Consider the following 25,524-nt stretch of genomic DNA (forward strand, 5'->3'; position numbering starts at 1 on the left):
CTCATGTGATTCATTGAAGCGACATTCATCTTTTGAAGAAATTGGCCTTTGATGAAGTCCCTTTGTGTGGCAGGGTTCCTGTCAAATATTATTGAGTAGGACCTATTCCTGCATGCTTATTCCCATGTACTTCTTATGCTTTTATGTATATTTAAGTGCTCTAATGAAGCAGACATACATGAAGTTCAAAAATTGAGTCACTTAGACACTTATTAAGCTATCACTTTTTTTTGAAGTAGCCACTTGTTGGCGAGGATTGAAAGAACTACATCAAGGGTAGAGGGAGAGGATTAGAAGCACTTTTGGAGGCACAAAGTGGACTGACTGCTTGCGGGTGTAGCACTTGACAGAGAGGGGACTCTTGATGGGACTGATGGAAGAAGAACTCCGTGAACGTGTATTGGGCATGTAGAGATGATGAACTATGACAGACATAAAATTTTGGGAACTCCTGACTCACATGCGCCCCCAACAGGATCACCAAATTTTTAGCGTACCTGTAGTAGTAGACTGGGATGCCCGTCGTGTAGGCACACTAAATCACTAGGGTCCTCTCTAGGACAGTATATCCTCAAGAGTTGGCACAGGCTAGGGATATGGCAACCTCTCTATCCCACTCCACTACACACTCACACAGACTCAAGAACGGAACACCACACAAGAGCTACCTCAGTGACATACTTGCAACACAAGATGGAAGTAGGAAAAAGTTGGGACACCACAAGACCATAAGACCATGTATTTCATTGGGGATCCTCTCTCGGTACAACAGTCTCTCTATATACAATGGGTGTGGCCCCTTGGGCTATCATCAGCCAGGTGCTAAAAGCGGTCACTGATGACAGATGTCGTTGGAGTAGGTGAGAGGCGTCGAGCACAAGTAGGTGACAAATGCCATTGGAGTATGTGAGAGGTGCCGACGAGTAGGTGGGCGCCACTTTGTCAGTCAAGTGGATAGACAAACTTGGAAGTGGGGTTGCCGGAGATTCCATTTTGTGTGGCTAGTGATTGGCCTTGTGGGCGCCCTTGAGGTTCACAAACTTTGGGATGCCTGATCTTAGGGGTTCACACATAGTGAGATGCCAACTTGGGGATGCCCGATCTTAGGGGTTCACGGGTCTTGGGTGCTCGACCCTGGGGAGTGAGGGTGACTACAGGTGGATGCCCATCATGCATGCACACTAAATCACTAGGGTCCTCTCTAGGGTAGTATACCCTCAGGAGTTGGCACATGCTAGGGAGATGGTGACCTCTCTGTCCCACTCCACTACGCACTCACACAAACTCAATAACAAAACACCACACAAGAGCTACCTCAGTGATATACATGCAACACAAGATGGAAGTAGGAAAAAGTTGGGACACCACAAGACCATAAGACCATGTATTGCATTGGGGATCCTCTCTCGATACAGCAGGCTCTCTATATACGATGGGCATGGCCACTTGGGCTATCATGATCTAGGTGCAAAAAGTGGTCACTAACAGATGCCATTGGAGTAGGTGAGAGGTGACGACGAGTAGGTGGGTGTCGCTTCATCGATCAAGTGGAGATTCCATTTTGCATGGCTAGTGATTGGCCTTGTGGGTGCCCTTGAGATTCATGAACTTTGTGATGCCTAATCTTGAGGGTTCCCGATCTTAGGGGTTCACACACAGTGAGATGTTGATCTTGGGGATGCCCGATCTTGGGGGTTCATGGGGCTTGGGTGCCCAACCACGGGCAGTGAGGGTGACTACAGAAGTGCTGAAGAAACCCCCTCCTTGGTGCCAAATCACCCATCCTTCACCCTAGGAGTGTCCCCTCACCCAAAAAACCCTACACCCTCATCTCATGTGGAGCACCCCACCACGGGCAGTGAGGGTGACTACAAAAGTGCTGAAGAAACCCCCTCCTTGGTGCCAAATCACCCATCCTTCACCCTAGGAGTGTCCCCTCACCCAAAAAACCCTACACCCTCATCTCATGTGGAGCACCCCACCACAGGTGTGGTCACCCATGCTCAAAAGAGGGCCCTTGGAGAACCAGAACCATCAATGGAGCAAGGTGAAGTCCCCTCAAATATCTCTCATAATGTGGTGGACCCTGTATTTCTGCAAACTATCAAAGATCTTCTAGAGGCTCCACCCATGCTCGATGACGGCTGATGTGACTCCCCACCCACACCTTCCACAGCATCCATGGCCAAACCTCCTCAAGGAGAGAAAGGTGGGGATGTCACTCAACCAACCGTTCCAATTTAGCCCCGCTGCCTGAGTGCAATTGGATCTGCTCTACTGCACCAACTCGAGGAGGGGTCAAATATTCGAGATGGTGAGGCATGGACTTGGGCCAGCTTGCAAGTGGAAAAATGTCTTGGCATCACTCATGCAATCGGCGCCCTCATCAATTTCAATGGTACCCCTCTCTCTGGAGCCATCATGGATGGCGGATCTAGAGTCAACCTGATGCTGGAGTTCACTCTTAAAGCCATTGGTTTTTAGATCACTAGACCAACCAACTTCCATTTTCGAATGGGAGACGAGCGCGAGGTGACACCTCTCAGGCTTGTGGAGGGAGTGCCAGTCAAAATTCAAGATGTTGGCTTCTCTCTAGATTTTGTAGTCATCCGTATTCTCAAAGTCAAAGGGGAATACTCCTTATTGATTGGCCAACCATGGTTGCGAGGTCTTAGCATGCTACACGACTAGGGTACCAATAGGTTGTGGATACCTCAGACCCATGGCCAAAAAGAATTCAAACTTGAAGAAGGTCCAGACCAAGCCATGCAGGGTGTGGTCACACCCACACCAATGGAGGAAGGCATAGTGCCTAATGGAGAAGACTTAGAGCTCCTGGACTGGCTCGAGGCTACAAGGGATCTCTCCTACTATACAGAGTGGACATCAGGGAGGTTCATGAAGCTACCACCCCTAAGGACCCCACAATTGAGCACTTTAAGGTGATTAACCTGGAGAGCCCATCACTAATAGGAGACGTGGCAAGAACTCCACCTCCATCACGTTTGAACCATCGACCACCAAGGGAGCAGTCACACAAAGAAGGCACACTTAAAGCCACCGATAGCCAAACCCATCTTGGGCCAGCCCAACATCACGACAGCTACCGTGGAGCCCCCAATTCTTGTCCAAGAACTACCCTCATCTTGGAAAAAGGAGTTGTTTGTTGGTGACTTCCCCTTGGACCAACAACCATCACATGACCCCAGCATCCTCTCTAACTTGCCAGTCACATTGGAGAGCCCCTCCCACTTCCTTCATGTTAGGACCCAGTAAAGGAATTCAATCTACGCACCCCTGAGCACCCCATCCTCTTGGCCTCCTGGTTATGGGATCACCCCACATTACTCAAACACACCACCACATTTTTCCACTCCTACAAGGATGTGTTTGCCTGGACCTACAAGGATCTGGATGATGTGCTAGACGACATAGACGTGCACACCATCCCTCTCCAAGAGGGTACCCGATGGGGCCGCACCTACAAACTCAACCCCAAGTATGTAGAAGCAGTGAAGGTGGAGATAGAGAGGATGGCGGCCACTCACATCATTGCCCCGGTGGAACACATAGAGTGGCTCTCACCCATGGTGATCACCCCCAGGAAAAAAACTAACAAAATTCAAGTCTGTGTCAACTTTGGTGCTCTCAACAAGGCCACAATCAAAGATGGATTTCCTATTCCCTTCATGGACAAGGTGCTGGAAGATGTGACTGGTCACGTTGTCTATAGTTTCATGGATGGTTTGAGTGCCAACAACTTGGTGGCCATCCATCCGGATGACTAGTCAAAAACAAGCTTTGTCACCCAATGGGGCACGGTCAACCTCCACAACAAAATGCCATTTAGGTTGTGCAATGCCCCGGCCACTTTCCAACACATTGTAACCAACATTTTTTGGGAATTTCTCACCAGCTTCCTCAGAGCATTCTTGGATGATTTCTCCAAGTTCACCGGCACAAATCTTGCAACATGTTTGGAAGCCTTTGCTGACCATCTCCACCAATTAGCCTTAATCTTTGGTAAGTGTCACTCCTCTGATCTCCATCTCAACCCCTTTAAATGTCACTTCTTACTTGTGCAAAGGGCACACTTTTGGGCCACATAGTCTCCATCCAAGGCCTTGCCCCAGATCTCGACAAGATAGTAGCCATCTTGAGGTTACCTCATCCCATCACTCCTAAGGTAACTCAAGTCTTTGTTGGGCACACCGGCTATCACCGTCACTTTATCCGCATGTATGCTGACATCGCCCTACCCCTCAGCTGCTTTGTTAGTCCCAACAACCCATTCCTCTGATCCATCCCTCAGTCCTCAACATTCTCCTATCTTAAACATTATCTCACACAAGCACCCATGCTCATACCTCTCGATTGGTCCATCATCTTTCACATGAATGCAGACGCCAACATCACTGCTATGGGTGCAGTGCTATCCCAACCTAGTGAGAAGTACCAGATTGACCGGCCCATCTAGGATGCTAGTTGCCTCCTCAACTCTGCAGAAAGAAACTACAACACTACACAAAGGAAGGCTCTGGCCATAGTGTATGCCTATCAAAAGTTTGTGTGAGATCCCAATCTCCACCGCGCAACGGATTCGGGGTACTAGCAGCGGAAGTAGCACATCATGCGTGGGTAGGGGTCTCACACTCGGGGCCTCGCCCACGGATATCCGGACAAGAGACTAATCCGTCGGTTTGTCCAAAACTGAAACCGGAAAAACTTCCTTTACCCGGAAAGCATGGGCGATTCCACCAGGATAACTCTTTACTCTAACGTAGTCAAGATCATTACGGATCAACTGATCTGACTGAACCTTTAACGGTACTTGGTCAAATCAAGGAAGAAACTTGCACTTGGATCATTGGGATCAACGCTTTTTTCCCATCAAGAGGCACAGCCGTTGATTCTTATCCATAGAACAATTTCTATCCGGGATTTACTTCATCTATCGTAATAATAGAAATTAAATCTCGATTTACAGATCCATCAGTCCAGCCTAACCCCATCCGATCCCATGGGTTAGCCAACCACCCAACCACTGTAGTGATGGGATCCAATTTGGAATTTGGTTAGGTTTTGTCCCGGGTACCAAGGAAAAGAGTTCCAAGGCCCCCTAGCCGGAAGTTCATGCAAACATAAAACTAGCCACACCACTTACACACCCAATATGAAAATTGCCTTTTTCTTAGCATCAGCTAACTTTAAAACAATCCTTTAATGAAACCATAGTACCACTGATCACAATCTTCCAATTTATCCAGTTGATTCATAATTTCCCATCATTCCTTCATCGGAGTATCTATGGCATCATTGGCAACTAGAACGCTCACCACCTGTCCACACAGAGGCCTTTTCAATAGTTCCTAGCCCATAATACTCGGCAATATAATCACTTATAAAAATCAAGATGGACTCTCGTTGAAGATCAGCAAGATCAACCAACAGATCCATATAAAGAGCCATGGACTCATCCATTGAAGACCAGCAAGGTCAATCAACCAGATCCATGCCCGGTTTCACAAAACAACTCTTACTCCTTGTTCCAATATCTTCCTCGACGCACGCGTGGGTATCCTGGGTGACCCAGAGCCCGAGCACCGTATGGTCAGCACCCTCTAGGATCCTTCGTAGGTGACCTAGCGCTTCACTCATAGGTCGCTTCCTTGGTCCCTCATCCACCGTACCGGAAGCTCACCATTTTAATCGAACCGAGGCTGGTCAAGACCTCGGCCGACCTTGCTACGCGAGACGTCCTCCATTGACTCTCCGTCAGAGCAGTTGCAACTTTATCAGATAGGTCTCCACGACCTTAATCACAAGACGGTCAAAATGCTTTCCCAGCATTCTTGACATAAAACAGCCATTTACAAACAGCATTTACAAACAGTTTACAAATACAATTTCTATATTAACTCTCATTTTTCCACATTATCCCTCATACAATCCACATTACTTATTCCACATTTCATTTATATGTGTACTCATCCAATCACATCATTTTCCATCTCTTCACTTCAGATTCCTTCACATCACATATCATATATTCACATCCATATCCACATCCATACATCCACATCCACATCCACATTTACATCCATACATCCACATCTACATGCTTATCTCCATTTTCACATCCTCATTTATACATCCACATCCCATATCCACATTCATACATACACATCCATATCCACATCCATATCCGCATTCATACATACACATCCATATCCACATCCACATGCATACATTCATTATCACGTCCTCATTCATACATCCACATCCACATACATACATCCATCCACATACATACATACATCCACATCCACATTCCCATTCACATCTATACATCCATATCTACATGCACATTCACATCCATACATCCACATCTACATGCTTATCTCCATTTTCACATCCTCATTTATACATCCACATCCCATATCCACATTCATACATACACATCCATATCCACATCCATATCCGCATTCATACATACACATCCATATCCACATTCCCATTCACATATATAAATCCATATCTACATGCACATTCACATCCATACATCCACATCTATATGCTCATTCACATCCATACATCCACATTCATGCATCCACATCTACATGCATACATCCATACATCCACATCCACATTTACATCCATGCATCCACATCTACATCCTCATTCACATCCATACATCCATACATCCACATTCATGTATCCACATCTACATGCATACATCCATACATACACATCCACATTTACATCCATGCATCCACATCCACATCCTCATTCACATCCATACATCCACATTCATACATCCACATCCACATCCACATTCACATCCATACATCCACATCTACATGCTTATCTCCATTTTCACATCCTCATTTATACATCCACATCCCATATCCACATCCATACATACACATCCATATCCACATCCACATGCATACATACATCCACATCCACATTCCCATTCACATATATACATCCATATCTACATGCACATTCACATCCATACATCCACATCTATATCCTCATTCACATCCATACATCCACATTCATGCATCCACATCTACATGCTTATCTCCATTTTCACATCCTCATTTATACATCCACATCCCATATCCACATTCATACATACACATCCATATCCACATCCTCATGCATACATACATCCACATCCACATTCCCATTCACATATATACATCCATATCTACATGCACATTCACATCCATACATCCACATCTATATGCTCATTCACATCCATACATCCACATTCATGCATCCACATCTACATGCATACATCCATACATCCACATCCACATTTACATCCATGCATCCACATCTACATCCTCATTCACATCCATACATCCACATTCATACATCCATACATCCACATTCATACATCCACATCCACATCCACATTCACATCCATACATCCACATCTACATGCTTATCTCCATTTTCACATCCTCATTTATACATCCACATCCCATATCCACATTCATACATACACATCCATATCCACATCCGCATGCATCTTATCATATCTTATCACTTCCCATATCTTTTATGCATACCTCTATGCATGAAATTCAATTATGCTAAAAGTAACACTTTTATAATAAAATATTCAACTTTTATGCATACCTCTATGCATGAAATCCAATATGATAAAAGTAACACTTTTGATATAAAAAAAATTATCCTTTATGCATACTTCTATGCATGAAAATTAAAAATGATAAAAGTAACACTTTTGATATAAAAAATTTTCCTTTATGCATACTTCTATGCATGAAAATTAAAAATGATAAAAGTAACACTTTTGATATAAAAAATTTTCATTTATGCATGATATTAAAATTCAATTTCTCCATGATTATAATGAAATTCTTTCAATTAATCTAGGATGATAATTCCTAGAATATGGTAGGAAGTCCTCTTTTTATGCTTTGAATGAAATTATTTTATGCATAATTTTTATAAAAATTTTGCCATAGCTCCGCTGCTATGACTGATAAATCTCAATTTTTTCTAAGGGATAAAGCTTATCATTAAGGAAATAATTAAAATGATCTCTAATTGGATCATTAATCTATAATGGATTGAATCATCAATATGCATAAACTAAAAGCATAGAAAAAAGCCATTAATTTGGCCTCAAGCATAGCTTAATCTTGGATTAAGGAAAAGCTTTATGAAAAGCTTCATTTGGATTGAGAATGGGTCATGAGTATGACCATTTCTTGAGTGAGAGAGAGAAATTACATAAAAACCATTAGAATTTAAACATAAATAAAAATTAACTTCAATAGCATTTATTAAATTATGTAACTCTTCACTACTATTCACCAATTAACTTAATAACATTTAAAAAACCATACCAATTAAGCTTCTCAAGCTTGAGAGGGGTTGAGAAGAGAGAAACATTGAGAAATTATAGAAAAGATCAATATTCACTAATTACCTTACAAATTGCTTGATTCTTTGTTCACGGTAGAGGCCCCCAACCAATCAATTGGTTAAGTATGTTGATGGAGCCACGAATGGGGATTGAAGAAAGAGGGAAGCTCCAAAAACTAGTGAATTATTAAATGAATTCATAGTTCTTGGCTTAGGTGGAGTAGAGTAACGATGCATAAACACTATATATTTTTCAACAAGGGGGAGGCTTCTATTTATAGGAAAAATTGAGCTCCTAACCAAACAAACTGATTCTAGAATTTTCCAAATCAGTTTGGTCAATTTTTGACCATTTTTAGGTCAGTTAAGCTAACTTTTTGGAACTAGACTTGAATGAGGAGAGAGGAGAGATGAAATATCTCAATTTTTATGAGTTTAAAACTCATTTAAGCATGTGAAATATGCACCTCCTTTAAAGAACTCCCCTTCCTTACATATGTGTCATAATGGAATCATTTTAATATTGCTCATAGTTTTTTACTAATAAACCTTGTACATTTTCAACTCTTCATCTTATGTGAAATATGCACCTCCTTTAAAGAACTCCCCTCCCTTACATATGTGTCATAATGGAATCATTTTAATATTGCTCATAGTTTTTTACTAATAAACCTTGTACATTTTCAACTCTTCATCTTATGTGAAATATGCACCTCCTTTAAAGAACTCCCCTTCCTTACATATGTGTCATAATGGAATCATTTTAATATTACTCATAGTTTTTTTACTAATAAACCTTGTACATTTTCAACTCTTCATCTTATGTGAGCATTTACTCATTTTTGGATACCCAAAATATCTCATATTTTTAATATTGCTCATAGTTTTTTACTAATAAACCTTGTACATTTTCAACTCTTCATCTTATGTGAGCATTTACTCATTTTTGGGTATCTTCTTTTACAAATTGGATTTATCTCCTCCCTACACATGGATTGATGCTATTGGCCTATAGGAACCTTAATTGGACCATAATCCAAATTTTTTTGAAAATCTAGACCCTTAGACTAAGGTCCTTTATACCCATTTCCAATAAATTCTAATTGCACATTGGAAAGTTCTTTTTGAATTTCTATTTCAGGGGAACTTATTTTAATAAGATGAGATAATTTTCTATCCAAAAATATTAAAAATCTGAATATTCTCTCTCTCTCTAGGTTAAAACAGTTATAAACAAGGTCTTTCTATTTCTGAAGAGGGATTGATTACAGGGGAAGATACTAGACATCAAAAAGGGGGGTTGGGGGAGGAATCTTACAGTTTGCCACTACTTACTAGGTGTACACTTCATAGTCATCACCAATCATCACGCTCTCAAGTACCTCCTCATCAACAAACCCCAGGTGGCGGGCCGAGTGTGGAGATGGCTTCTCTTATTTCAAGAGTTTGACTTTGAGATCCTTCTGCGGCCAATAAAACACCATGTGATGGTGGATCATCTCTCACGCATCGATTTTCGCGAGCCCACCACCCCTGCAGGTATCAATGATGATCTTCCTGATAGTGTGCTTTTTAAGGTAGATGCTACCCCAGCTTTGTATGGGGATGTGGTTGCTCTTTTGTCCACAAGAAAATTTCGGGCCAACCTCTCTCCAAAGGATAAGCGCAGCTCTTGCTGAAAAGAGGTCCATTTCAAGTGGTTGGCCAACTCTACAAAGCCATTCAAGATGGTGTCCTCTACCGGTGTGTCAACCCACATGAAGTCCCTCAGCTTGTGGAGGATGCTCATGACGGTCCATCTGGGGGTCACTACCCTGGTCACACCACTAATGAACGCCTTTTCCACTCAGGACTCTGGTGGCCCACCATGTTCAAGGATTGTCAGGTTCATGCCCAATCTTGTGACATTTGTCAAAGGTGTGCCACCAAGCCAAGAGCAAGCAGGCCAACATACCTCTCCACATCTCCTTGGGATGGTCTCCATTCGAAAAATGGGGACTAGACTTTGTGGGACCCATTGAACCCATGGCCCACCCCAATCGGTGCAGGTACATCCTTGGAGTAGCCACCAGTGATTATGCCACTAAATGGGCTGAGGCCATAGCCACCACCACCAAAGACTGCACATCTCAGACAGTGGGAAATTTTTTATATGAGCACATCTTTGCTCGATTTGGTTTCCCCCTGGAGATTATGAGTGGTCATGGCACCCACTTTGTCAATGAACTGATCACCACCCTCCTCACTCAATATCATATCTTCCATAGGAAGTCATATGCCTATTATCCTTGTGCTAACGGTCAGCCGCCTGAGAGCACCAACAAAGTCTTATGCATGCTACTTCACAATGCTTGCCACCAACATCCTCCGCAATGGCCAAATGCTCTCATCAGTGTTATTTGGGCCTACCGCATAGCCTCCAAGGCCACCACACAGCACACTCCGTCAGCACACTCCGTTCCAACTAGCATTTGGTCTTGAGGCAGTCTCCCCCTTCGAGTTCAATAGCGGCTCCCCCAAGGTGGGCTCTCCACGCTCCTCCGACCCTCATACCTCACAGGAAGCAAGCATCTTGTGGTTAGGCACTTTTATTATAAACTATATTAACTTTTTATTAATATTTTCTTTGTTATCCACACTATTAACACTAGTTTGGTAACAAGACATAAATGTGTTCGTGGACATATTTATGTCTCATTTACTAACCAACTTTATGGAATTATTTGGAACACATGGATAGTGAAAATCAAAGGTTTCCTTTTTTCATATCATTAGATGCATAGTGAAGAAAAAATGGATAGTGAAATCAAAGGTCTCCTTTTTTCATATCATCAGGCGCATAGTGAAGAAAAAATATTTTTTTTAAAGATCACACTGGTTACCTCTAGGCTTTTTAATTTCATAAGAATTCATAGACCAAATTACTATCGTAATGCAGAGCTATTTGGACTATATTTGAACCAAAGGATTTAATTAGCCAATTTCTCATTGCTTTCCAAAATCTTTAGATGTGCATTACTTCAGAAACATATCTATGGTGTAATACAATCCATCTTAGGCTCAAAAATCAACTAAAAGTTTTAAATTTAGGCCTTTCTGAAAATTTTAAGGTATTTAGTTGTCATAACTTTCTGAAAATTTTAAGGTATTTAGTTGTCATAACTTTTTTTAACTTTAAGGATTTTTATAGCTAATCAAAAAATCATAGACTAGAACCAAACCTTGGACACATGTTCTATGTAATTTGCTTTGTTGGTGCATTTTGTGAGAGCTAATCATATATACACCTACCTGTTCAGGCACTTTGTTTTAGACAAAAGTTTATAAATTTTGAACCATATTCATTACTATATAATAAGAGACTACTTCAAGCATTTTGAAATATCTCATGAGGCTTTAAGTGGAATACATAGTCAATTTATATAATAAGAAACACTATTTTCATAAGTTTCTCACTAGATAAACTAAATTGAAATGTTTTGGTATGAATTCTTGAGCAATTACTTTAGTGGAGATATTGATTTATTAGTATAAAGTAAATCACCATATAAGCTCACACTATTATCGTATTTTGGGTGTCAAAGACTCAACAACTAAAAAGAGATTCTAAGAAAGAAATTTAATTAAATTAATTATTAATATAATACTTTTTTATGATGAAAAATCTATCTCTCATCTCTTAAATACTATGTAAGGTTTAGGAAAAATTTATAATGAGTCAAGAGAATTTTTTCTTGCATGTAGGAACCTACTTTGTAACTTCGTAACCTAGTTGGAATATAATGTTGGATATACCTCTACTTATGGTTATTTATTGATTATATTTAAGGTCATTTTTACCATTTTAATAATTTTCTAAGGTTTGACACATTCATGAAGTCATGTAGGAACCTACTTTGTAAATTCGTAATCTGGTTGGAATATAATGTCGGATATACCTCTACTTATGGTGATTTATCAATTATATTTAAGGTTATTTTTATCATTTTAATATTTTTCTAAGGTTTGACACATTCATGAAGGCATGCTTTAGAAGAGAAATGCTAAAATATAGCTTCCATTTAGAAGATATGAATTTACTAGCAAACCCCTGAAAAGACAAATTTATGTCTTGCTGAGCTACCAACTAGTGTTAAACATACAAGAACAAATAGGTACTTTTATTATAAACTATATTAACTTTATATTAATATTTTCTTTGTTGTCCATAGTGTTAAACATATAAGAGCAACTAGGTACTTTTATTATGAACTATATTAAATTTTTATTAATGTTTAAAATTTTATTTAATCCTTAGCAATCTTTATTTCATGTTGTACATATAAAAGAATAAATAAATAATAAATTAAAATATAAACATTACCATGTAAAATATTAATCTATTAATATTTTAAATAATTTTTATTAGTCCTTTTTTTAATATTATCAATATCAATATTTACCTATACTATTTAAATTAATATTTATATATATTAGATATTAGTCTACAAACTCTTTAAAAAACCTTATTAATTTATCTATTTATTCACTAAATATAATAATATTTGTAAATTGGTAAACATATACTAATATATTTAGTAGTATGTATTAGTAATTATATACTATTAGTAATTTATCTATTTATATAGTATATTTACCTATACCATTAATACTAAAAAATTTAATCTACAAATCCTGATTAATTTTTGGATATGTGTGTGTGTGCATGCATGTTCATAAGGTAATGTATTATGTGAGACCAACACGTGTGTGCTATATTAGTCATATGTGCACTTGCAAGAATATATAAACTCATATCCATAAACATCCACCTAATCATATGTGCATTGCGAGTACACATGGGCAAGCATATCCACACAAACATGAACACACTTTCAGGTGCATGTATAGCTTACATAAAAATCTCTACTTTCTAAAAGGTCCCAATATACACCTCCCCTAAGCTATTCTTCTTTTCTTCTAAATGTACTCTCTTAAAGACTTTAATGGGTGTCAATGATGACCTCAAATTAAAATGTTTCATAAAAAGAAGATACACAAAACTTAAAACAACATACATAAAAATTAAAAGAACTTATACAAATATATTTTATATCTACATGGAAACTATTCTACTTGTAGCACTACCATCACACAACTTTGGCAGCTCCTTAACAATAAGTCCAAGCTTAGGATACCTTAACAACCACCACACATTTAACTCTCTCTCTCTCTCTCTCTTAAAAAGACACTTTTTTATATTTCCCATTTATCAAAATATTTTTTTAACTAATAATTCTCTCTCTCTCTCTCTCTCTCTCTCTCTCTCTCTATATATATATATATATATATATATATATATATATATCTTTCTATAATTATATACATTATTACAATAAAACAAAACAAAACAAAAAATAAAATTTAAACTAAAAAAGACTTTCTCCCATTTAAAACAAATCAAAAGCCATTTCTTCTACTAATTACTCTCTCTCATTTATTTTATAATTATATGTAACATTATTTTAGTCAAACAAAGCATTTTAAAAACTTATTCTAGTCTCTCTCTCTCTCTCTCTCTCTTTACATGCGTTGTTGTATATAGATTCTCTCTCCCTCCATGTGCATTCAGCTGACTCTCCGTCAACTCTTTGTCTCTTTGTAGTACAGCTAGCTCTTTGAGGGTGACATAGAGGCACACTCCCCCTCATAAATATGGCCATGCATGGGGGCATGCCCCCCCTCGTGCTTGAGTGATGGGGCATGGGGAGCTACCACATCATGGGCAACTCCCCTAGATAACTAATTCTCATTTAAAAATATTTTCCCCGTTCAAAAAGTATTTTTTATTTTTCTTATTTAAATCAAAACAAAAACACTTATTTTAATTAATTCTCTCTCTCTCTCTCTCTCTCTCTCTCTCTCTATATATATATATATATATATTTCAAGTCAAACAAAACAAAACAAAAAAATATTTTTTTTCAACTAATTCCTCTCTCTCTCTCTAAAAATACACACATGCACGCACATATTAATTTATTTAATATAAATATAAATATATGCTAATTTACACACACACACACACACACATAGAGACCAACCATTGTATAGGTTCTCTCTCTCTCTCTCTCTCTCTCTCTCTCTCTCTCTCTCTCTCTCTCTCTCTCTCTCTCTCTCTCTCTCTCTCTCTCTCTCTCTCTCTCTCTGTAAGATTCCATTGCCCCCTCCGCACACCGGCGGATTCCCGTAGTAGCTGGCAGTGGGGCAGGAGCTCCCTCATGCGTGGGGCAGGGTTTCCCACTCAGGGCCTCGCCTTCAAATGTCTTGGTCATTCCGAAAACCAAAACTGGGGCCCGAAAAACGGGGATGATTCCACCATTTTGAATTTCTTAACGAATTTTTCTAACGAGGTCAAGATACTGAACTAACCTTCATCTGATTAAACCAAATAGAAGGAAAACTATTGCAGACTTATCTTGAAGGAATCAACACTTTTTTCCTAATTGAATCAGGCACAGCCGTTGTGATTTATTCATTAGAGAAGTCTTCAGGCTTTTATTTAACTACGTGAGTTCTAAGCGTATTCCTATTAATCAATTTTATTATTAAAACTCTACTGATTCTAGCCTAACCCCATCCGACCCATGGGTTATTAGCAAGCGCCCAACCACTAGAATTAGTAAAACCAGACAAGTACTCACCTACCCATAATTGAATGCCTTTCTTAACTTTTGCTTTAGAATATAGATACGCACACACTCCTCTTTAAACTTTAACTTTTAAAAACAATCCATTGATAAACAATTATTGGTTACAAATGTCATAACTCCAAATTTCCATTCAATCCTTGTTTCTCACAAAACAGTATCACTCTGGACTCTCCGTTGAGACCAGTAGGTCAGCAATGAGATCCAGTAATAGGTTACAATAATTTTTTCGTCATCATACATATATAGATATCTTCCACGACATACGCATGGGTGTCCTAAGCACCGCGAGCCCATGCATCACCTGGTGAGAACCCTCCAAGATCCTCCTTAGGTGTCCTGGCACTTCACTCAGGGACCGCTTCATCCTCGCCCATCGTACCGAAAGCACACCATTTTTCACCATACCCAGGCTGGTCAAGGCCTGGGTAGGTTTTTGCCACGTGAGCCGTACTTTGAACACCCCCCGCTAGCTGTTGCAACCGAACTTCCCTTAGAAAAACACATATACCAATGCTCCCTCCAGCATTTTGGCGTAAGACAGTCCTTTAAGAAAATAAGGTTTCTATGCAAGTTTTCAGTTTTGATTTTCTTTTGAATATAATGGGTATATCTTAAATCCGTATCCCAACACTTCTAGATCACAGGTTTAAAATTCCAATAGAATTTCCTGAATTCTGTAACCTTGATCCTCAGATCAGAATCAAGGGTCTTAACTTGATTTTAGATTCGATGGGTGATTTGAGTGAATTTTTTTGAACTGGTCACATTGTCTTTTCTTGAATTTGACGAAGGAGTTATGTCTTGGTCATAGTCTGATTCAAGGTTTGAGTCTCGAAAGGTTCTCTTGAGCTATCTTTCTCAAAAGGTAATATTTCAATTACTACTTTACTTAATTTCATTCATTGAGTATTTTGCTTAACTGAATTTAAAACTAATCATAAATTCCTATGAGGAATAAATTAATCATTTATCTAAAATTTCGACTTTGATAGTTTTTCTGAATTTTCTCATTACTATCCTAGAGAATATAAAACGGTAGAATTTTCTCTCACAGAGTATTTACTTATTCATTTACCAATATTCATGGGATTTAAACATAGGATTAAAGAGAACTTCTTATTTTGATATAAAAATTATGTATACATCTATTTATGCATAAAATCCAATTTCTATGGAAATAACACTTTTATATAAAAGAAAATCCTTTTATGCATCTATTTATGTAAAAAAATCAATTTTGATGAAAGTAACACTTTTATAATAAAAAAATTCTTTTATGCATGAAAATCAATATTGATGAACGTAACACTTTTATAATTAAAAAATTCTTTTTTGCATCATTTTATGCATGAAAATCAATATTGATAAAAGTAACACTTTTATAAATAAAAATAAAATTCTTTTATGCATCTATTTATACATAAAAATCAATTTTGTTGAAAGTAACACTATTATAATAAAAACAAATTCTTTTATGCATCATTTTATGCATAAAAATCAATATTGGTGAAAGTAACACTTTTATATTTAAAAAAAATTCTTTTATGCATCATTTTATGCATGAAAATAAATATTGATGAAAGTAACACTTTTATAAATAAAAAGAAAATCTTTTATGAATCTATTTATACATAAAAATCAATTTTGATGAAAGTAACACTTTTATAATAATAATCAAATTCTTTTATGCATCATTTTATGCATAAAAATCAATATTGGTGAAAGTAACACTTTTATAATAAAAACAATTATTTCTAATATACATCTTTCTATGCATAGAATTTAATTCTAATGAAAATCACACTTTTATAATAAAAATAAATATCCAATATACATCTTTCTATGCATAGAATTTAAATCTAATGAAAATCACTCTTGTATAATAAAAACATAACCAATATGCATCTTTCTATGCATAGAATTTAAATTTTAATGGAAATAACACTTTTATAATAAAAAATTTATTTCCAATATGCATCTTTCTATGCATAGAATTTAATTATAATGAAAATCACACTTTTATAATTACAAATATATCCAATATGCATCTTTCTATGCATAGATTTTAAATTTAATAAAAATCACTCTTTTATAATCAAAACATAACCAATATGCATCTTTCTATGCATAGAACTTAAATTTTAATGAAAATAACACTTTTATAATAAAAATATTTTTACTATGCATTTTTCTATGCCTAGAATGAAAATAACACTTTTAGAATACACAAATGGTGGGGATTACTCTTTTTGAATAATAAAAGATAAAACTTATTTCCCAAAATTTAAGAAAATTTTGCCATAACCTCCTTTGTATGGCTAACTATTTTTCAATTTTTTCTATCCTCAAGTTACTTAAAAATTATCCCAAATGGTTTAAAGCATTCTAAACTAATCAAATTTCACTTTTAAAAGAGAAACAATATGAAAAGTTTAATTCTCATAATTTGATTACTTATCTAGGATAAAGAAAGGTTGAATTTAAGAATGAAGAGAGGGGGAAAGCCTTTCCAACAAGGCATAACATCATTTTTTCATTTTATAGAAAATAAAAATTAGAAAACCATTAAAACGAATAAAGAAATAGTAGGATTTCTAGCTTACTTGAATTTCTATGAGCTTTCCTTTGGCTTGATGGTTTGAGGGATCTTCTCTTATTTGCAACAAGAGTGGCCACCAATTCTTTTGAAGAGGAAAAGGTCAAAAACTAATGAATTATCAATAAATTCACTGTTTTGGCTCTGGGGTGGAGTAGAGTAATAGTGCATAAAACACTATTAAGCTTCTACAAAGGGGGAGGCTTCTATTTATAGGAAAAAGTGAGCTTCTAACCAAGCAAACTGATTCTAGAATTTTTTAGATCAATTTGGTCAATTTTTGACCATTTTTGGGTCAGATTAGCTTACTTTTTGGAACTAGACTTGAATTAGGAGAGAGGAGAGATGAAATATCTCAATATTTAAGAATTTTAAACTCTACCACACATGTGAAATAGGCGCCTCCTTCATGAGGGGGAATCCCCACTCTTGAGGTGTCAAAAATTCTTTTTTTAGTATTTCCTTTGGTCCTTAGTCCACTCTTCATCTTATGTGAGTATTTACTCATTTTGGGGGGATTCTCTTTATTTCTTCAATTTATCTCCTCCATACATTTGGATGAATTTGATTGGCCCCTCAGAACCTTAATTTAAAATTTTCAAAAAATTTGGACCCTTAAGATAAGGCCTTTTGAACAGATTATAATTTATTTCTAATGCAACTTCTGAAAATCTTTTTGAACTTCTCTTTCGAGGAAATTTATTTTAATAAGAAGAGATATTTTTTATCCAAAAATATCTAAAATCTGAATAATCTCTCTCTAGAATATTTTCTCTCTCTAAGCCAAAATAGATAGAAACAAGATCTTTTATTATTCTGAAGAGGGAATTGATTACAGGGGGAGGATACTGGACATCTTGAGGGGCTGGGGAGGAATCTTACATTCTCTCCCACTTGAAAAACGTGAGATGTCCTCATCTCGCAAACTGGGGGGGGTAATCCCGTAACAATTCGTCTTCTTTCTCCCAGGTGGCATCATAAAAAGGATAGAACTTCCATTTAACCAATTCTCTCAAAATTCTATTCCTGAGAACCTTTTCTCGAACATCAAGGATTTCTTCAGGTTGGAGTTTCATCTGCTCTTGGGTTGAAGAAGTTAAGATTTCATCTCATCAAGCACATGATTCGGGCTTGGTATATACTTTTTAAGAAGGCTGACATGAAATACATTATGTACTTTGAGATGAGGAGGCAGAAGAAGCTCGTAGGCTAAGTCATCTACTTTCTTTGTAATCAGATATGGCCCACAATATCTGGGGGACAACTTCTTGTACTTCCCAAGAGATAGAGAACTTCTTTTGGGGTGTACTCGAATGAGGACCATATTTGCTTCTTTGAATTTTCTGTCTGACCTCTTCTTATTTGCATACTGCTTCTGTCTATCCTGGGCAGCTTTTATATCTTTGCAAATTGACTGCACCTACTGCTCCATGTCGTCAAGCATTTGTCTGGACATCTCGACCCTAATCAATGGGTCAGACCAAGTTAATGGAGTTAAGCAATCTTGTCCATACAGAGCTTTGAAAGGGCTCATCCCAATACTTCAGTGATCAAAAGCATTGTAGGCGAACTCGACTAGGTACAGATAACTTAGCCACTTCTTGGGTCCGTGCCACAGCATGACGGAAGTATATCTTCGATTACTTGGTTTACCCTTTTTGATTGACCATCGGTCTCGGGGTGGTAAGCTGTGCTGAGATCCAAGAAAGTTCCTACTTCAAAAAATGTAGTCCAAGAATCTTGACGTGAACTTGGGATCTCGATCACTTACTATTCTCCTGGGGTAGGCCATGCAATCTAAAGATTTCCTTGAGGAACACTCTGGCCACATCCACTGCAGTGCAGGTTTCTTTTACTGGAATCAGATGGGCAACTTTGGTTAGTCTATCAACTACCATGAAGATGGAGTTGTAACCTGATTGCACTGAAGGTAATCCATTAATAAAATCCATACTGATACATTTCCACTTCATCTGTCTAATGGATGTAACTTCCCATGCATTTTTACTCTCTCGGCCTTGACTTTTTTGAGAGGTCAGACATTGACGTACATGATTAGGCCAGACATTGACGTACATCCTTTTTTAGACTAGGTCAAAAGAAAATTTTCTTCATAGACATGTAGGTTTTGATGAAACCTAGATGTCCTTCAATAAGGCTGTCATGGGCTTCATTCAGAATTTGACCCTTAGTTCCCTCATCATTGGGAATGCATAGCCTGCGAATATAATACGTAATTCCATCATCCAGGATGTACCCTTGAACTCGGTTCAACTCCTGTGGAGTTTTGCTTTCCTGCATAAGTAGGGTAGCAATAGGGCCAAAGAATCTATCCTGCATGATCTTCTCTCTTGCTTTAATAAACAAAGGATTTGACACTATAGTAATTGCAAGCAAGGAGGCTTTTCTGCTGAGGGCATCTACTACCACATTTTCTTTGCCTAGGTGGTACTTGATTTCAAAATCAAGTTCCTACAGGGTCTGCATCCACCTTCTTTGGTGCATGTTGAGATCCTTCTGAGTGAAGATCCACTTTAAGCTATGATGATCTGTCACATCAAAGTGAATCTTTGACCCAGTAGTAGGTAATGTCTCCACAACTTCAGGGCATATACTACTGAAAGTAGTTCCAGGTTTGGATAGCATAATTTCTCTCATGCGTTCTGAGTTTTCAGGATTCATAGGCCACTACATGACCTTCTTGCATGAGTGCACCTCCTAGGGAAAAACCACTGGTATCAGTTACTACCTCAAAGGGTAGATAGAAATCCAGCAGCTTTAGAATGGGATTGGTTTTTACCAAGGCGGTCTTCAGCTTATCAAAAGCACTATGGCACCTAGCAGACCATTGAAACAGAATATTATTGAGAAGATTAGTCAGGGGGGAAGCTATGAGAGCATACTTTGGTATAAAAATTCTATACCAACCAGTCAATCCCAAGAATCCCTTAACTTCTTTCACTGTTTTTGGTTCAAGCCAATCTATGACTGCTTGGAATTTAGTAGAATCTGGAAAAATTCCATCTATGGATACCAGAAAGCCCAAATATTCAACATGGTCGCGGCAGAGAAAGTGCATTTGCTCTTTTTTGCAAAGAGTTAAAACTTCCTTAGAATCTCAAGAACTTTTCTGACATGAGTTTCATGATCAGTTGCATTCTTTGAGCAAATCAGAATATCATCAAAGAAAACAAGAACAAAATCATCCAAGTATTCTCTAAGAATGTCCTGCATTAAGCGATTGAATGTAGTTGGGGCATTTGTCAATCCAAACGGCATGACAGTGAATTCATAATACCTATACCAAGTATTGATGGCTGTCATCTTCGGGATATCTTGCTCATTAATCTTGATCTGATAATACCCTGATTTGAGATCTATCTTTGTGAAGATCTGGGCTCCACTTAGCCTGTCTAGAAGCTCGTCAATTCTGGGGATAGGATAGCAACTGATTGAGGCCTTTGTAGTCCACACAGAGTCTTAGCGTTCCATATTTCTTTTTCTGAAAGAAAACTGGCACACCCCAAGGTGAAACACTGGGTCTTACAAACCCTTGTTCTAACAGCTGTCTAAGCTATTCCTTGAGTTCGATGGCTTGAGGAACTCACATTTTGCATGTGCTTTGTACGTGCGTAGGGCTACCGGCTAAGCTCTGGGGTCAATTCTATCACATGATCTACTTCTCAAATTGGAGGCATCTCTATTAATTCTGCTAGGAATAAATCATCATAATCACTTAACCATTCAGGTTCTTTAGCTTTTAACTTTGTGTCTACTGGATTCATTTTGACAACATAAATGAGCTACTTCTTTCTAAGTCCTTTTAGTAACTTAGAGGCCTTTACTAACTGCAAACTTGGGGATCCTGAAATTTCGATTCCTTGAACTTTATTTTTGTGAAGGTCACGGAAGGAAATGGTTCCATTATGACAGTGAATGTCAGCTTGATTTTTGTGGAGCCAATCCATTCCAAGGATCCCGTCGAAAACTCCCAAAGTTATAACTCTGAGAACTGACAATCAGTTAAATTCCCATCTAGATTGAGCTGAATATGATCTATCTCAAGGTGAGTGAGAATCTTCCCACCACTAGCTAATTAAACTTGCATAGGTTTTCCTGATTTCTGTTCTAAGACTAGCTTACGCAAGCATCCTGTAGAAATGAAAGAATGAGTATTGCCTAAATCAATCAAAAGCTTAAAAGGCTTACCTTGATACTCAGCTGGATTATGAATGACAGAGAATTGGTGATTTAGCCCTTGGTTCTCAATTGCTGCATAAATCTGTCCTCTTTCCTCTTCCACTACTTCTACTATTGTGACTGCTCTGACTGCTGGAGTCTGAGGCGGAACTCTTTCTCTTTGGTTGCCCCAGTTTTGGGAAGGAGTTATGAGGCTCCTCTGGATAGAGGAAGATGTCTGAGCTGGAGTTCTCCTGGGATTACCCTAATTTTCACAAGATGGACCCTGATTTAACTGATAGGAAGGGGTTGGTCTCTGCACTCTCGGTCCTTGACTTCCCTGTCTCCTTGACATGGCAGGAGCCGGGCAGTCTTTCAGGTGACCAAAACCCTGACATCCAAAACACCGATTCTCACTTCTGAGCTCATCCCTCTGAATCCTTGAAAGATGTGGGGCTCCTAAGAAAGTGTTCTGTGGGAAGGGTCTTCCTTCACTTTTGAATCTCCTAGTATCCTGATTCTGATTTAGGCCTCGCTACCTCTTTGGGGGAGGAAAGTTTGAAGTACTTTCCGTGGTTTGGAATCTTTTCAAGTGGTGCAGGTTTCGGTTAACAACAAAGGCTTTGGAAAAGTCCTTTGCCATTTTTATAGCTTCGGCCCCATTGAGACAGGTTTGGCATTCTTCACTAAGGTGTCCAATGGCTCATTCATTCCTCGAATGAATTCGGCCATCGGCTTCTCTTCATCCAATTTTACAGGGAATATTTAAGGAGAAGGGCAAAAGCTTGATGGTACTCTTCAATTGTCCGGCTATCCTGCTTTAGTTCCAAGAACTCATTCATTTTAGTTTCAAGGAAGCCCGGAGGACAAAACCTCTTTCTGAGGTAAGCTTTAAGATTGGTCCAGGTCTGGATATTCCGGTCGAGATGGGTAGTCTTGCAGTGATTCCTCCAAGCGACCTTGGCCGTTTCCACAATCTTTAACCTGGCAAGAGCCATCTTGATTCTCTTATTGTAGCCAGTTACATCAAAGTATTCTTCCATAGCCTCAATCCAGTTAAATCAAAGTATTCTTCCATACCCTCAATCCACTTCTCTTATTGTAGCCAGTTACATCAAAGTATTCTTCCATAGCCTCAATCCACTTCTCTTATTGTAGCCAGTTACATCAAAGTATTCTTCCATAGCCTCAATCCACTTCTCCACTACTTCACCTAACTGCTCCCCTTCACCCTTGAAAGAACCAGGTTGGGATCTCTGCAGGGCTTTTCGAACATCCAGATCTAACTCTTTGTCATCGATTAGAGGATCCGGTTGTCTTGCACAGGCCGCGCGCCTCATGATTCTTACAAAATGAGATTTTCGTCAACTTAACTTTGACAACAGATTTATGATTATTTAATTTTTGTGATTTATTCTTTAAACTGAGAATTATTTCATCATACTTCATGAAACAAGATTTACTCCGATAATTTTAGTAACCATATTCACAATCATGAAAATAATTTGGAATTTTTTTGTAAAACATCATTTACTATCAAAAGTTTTTGAAAGTTTTCGATATATACATAGAGCATCACGGCTCCCAAAATCACTGCCTCAATCGCGTACGCATAAAGAAGCAAAACTACAAAGGAGACATACCATGGTACACACAATTCATTATAGAAAGAGGTGCTGTAATTCTACTTCTAGGGATAAAGCGGCTAAGAAAGCCTAAAAACTCGGCATGAAATTCTGAAGATCCTAGGTGAATGATCAAAGAAGAGTTGTACATGCTGAACAAGCCCTAGCTTTATTAGAATCATGGCTAAGGAAATATTTTGCCTAAGCCTCTGACGCTAACTAGTACTGACATTAATACATCGTCCTCTAAAGAACCACATATACCGACGTCGCTCAATAGGATCAGGAAAGTAAAGACTATCAAAATGACGTGCGAGTCTCACTCTGCTTACTCGGGTCATAGAAGCAGAGTTGATGAGGTGCTCGAATGCAAAGGCTATCATATCCTGACTCTAGGAGAGTTCAAAAATGCCAGATAGATTCGGGGTGTCCATCTATAAATTTCCAATTCAATTTACAAGTTTTCAATTTTTGAAGTTCATTCAACATAATATTAACAAGTGAAAACATTATTTCCTAGATTTACTTTAAAATTTTAAGCAATTTCTATTGCTGTTACATAAATTTACAACACCACTCTAATACCAACTGTGAGATCCCACTGCGGATTCCCGGTACTGGCATAGTAGAAGGAGCTCCTTCATGCGCGGGGTAGGGTTTCCCATATCCAATATGCATCTTTCTATGCATAGAATTTAAATCTAATGAAAATCACTCTTTTATAATGAAAACATAACCAATATGCATCTTTCTATGCATAGAATTTAAATTTTAATGAAAATAATACTTTTATAATAAAAATATTTCTACTATGCATTTTTCTATGCCTAGAATGAAAATAACACTTTTAGAATACACAAATGGTGGGGATTACTCTTTTTGAATAATAAAAGATAAAACTTATTTCACAAAATTAAAGAAAATTTTGCCATAACCTCCTTTGTATGGTTGACCATTTTTCAATTTTTTCTATCCTCAAGTTACTTAAAAATTATCCCAAATGGTTTAAAGCATTCTAAACTAATCAAATTTCACTTTTAAAAGAGAAACAATATGAAAAGTTTAATTCTAATAATTTGATTACTTATCTAGGATAAAGAAAGGCTAAATTTAATAATGAAGAGAGGAAAAAAGCCTTTCCAACAAGGCTAAATTTAATAATGAAGAGAGGGGGAAAGCCTTTCCAACAAGGCATAACATCATTTTTTCATTTTATAGAAAACAAAAATTAGAAAACCATTAAAAGGAATAAAGAAAAAGTAGGATTTCTAGCTTACATTAATTTCAGCGGTGAGCTTTCCCTTGGCTTAATGGTTTAAGGGATCTACTCTTGTTTGCAACAAGAGTGGCCGCCAATTCTTTTGAAGAGAGAAAGGTCAAAAACTAATGAATTATCAATAAATTCACTGTTTTTGGCTCTGGGGTGGAGTAGAGTAGCAGTGCATAAACCACTATTAAGATTCTACAAAGGGAAAGGCTTCTATTTATAAGAAAAAGTGAGCTTCTAACCAAGCAAACTGATTCTAGAATTTTCCAGATCAGTTTGGTCAATTTTTGACCCCATTTTTGGGTCAGTTTAGCTTACTTTTTGGAACTAGACTTGAATTAGGAGAGAGAAGAGATGAAATATCTCAATATTTGAGAATTTAAAACTCCACCACACATGTGAAATAGGCGCCTCCTTCATGAGGGGGAATCCCCACTCTTGAGGTGTCAAAAATTCATTTTTTTAGTATTTCCTTTGGTCCTTAGTCCACTCTTCATCTTATGTGAGTATTTACTCATTTTTGGGGTGATTTTCTTTATTTCTTCAATTCATCTCCTCCATACATTTGGATGGATCTGATTGGCCCCTCAAAACCTTAATTTAAAATTTTTAGAAAATCTGGACCTTTAGGATAAGGCCTTTTGAACAGATTATAATTTATTTCTAATGCACCTTTTGAAAATCTTTTTGAACTTCTATTTCGAGGGAAATTATCTTAATAAGAAGAGATATTTTTCCATCTAAAAATATCTAAAA

The 25,524-nt window shown here is 37.8% G+C and overlaps 1 protein-coding gene across 1 annotated transcript; it reads left to right on the forward strand.

Annotated features, from left to right (window-relative positions):
- The first annotated feature begins 9,896 nt into the window (after positions 1–9,896).
- On the forward strand, positions 9,897–10,890 carry LOC147631814 (uncharacterized). Its single transcript, XM_086807961.1, has 3 exons — positions 9,897–9,986; positions 10,181–10,326; positions 10,458–10,890. Exons 1-3 carry the CDS (start codon positions 9,897–9,899, stop codon positions 10,888–10,890), a joined length of 669 nt encoding a protein of 222 aa, XP_086664087.1.
- Positions 10,891–25,524: the final 14,634 nt, after the last annotated feature.

This window comes from Cibotium barometz, chromosome 14 (assembly GCF_041138505.1).
Source record: "Cibotium barometz isolate CiBa-2024 chromosome 14, ASM4113850v1, whole genome shotgun sequence".
Lineage (NCBI taxonomy): Eukaryota > Viridiplantae > Streptophyta > Polypodiopsida > Cyatheales > Cibotiaceae > Cibotium > Cibotium barometz.

Bases quoted from the DNA above. Each gene is read 5' to 3' on its own strand.
- LOC147631814 (XM_086807961.1), top strand. From the start codon at position 9,897: ATGGTGGATCATCTCTCACGCATCGATTTTCGCGAGCCCACCACCCCT. The intron at 9,987-10,180 runs GTAGATGCTACC...GAAGTCCCTCAG, and splicing joins CTGATAGTGTGCTTTTTAAG to CTTGTGGAGGATGCTCATGA. The intron at 10,327-10,457 runs GTGTGCCACCAA...CAATCGGTGCAG, and splicing joins TCTTGTGACATTTGTCAAAG to GTACATCCTTGGAGTAGCCA.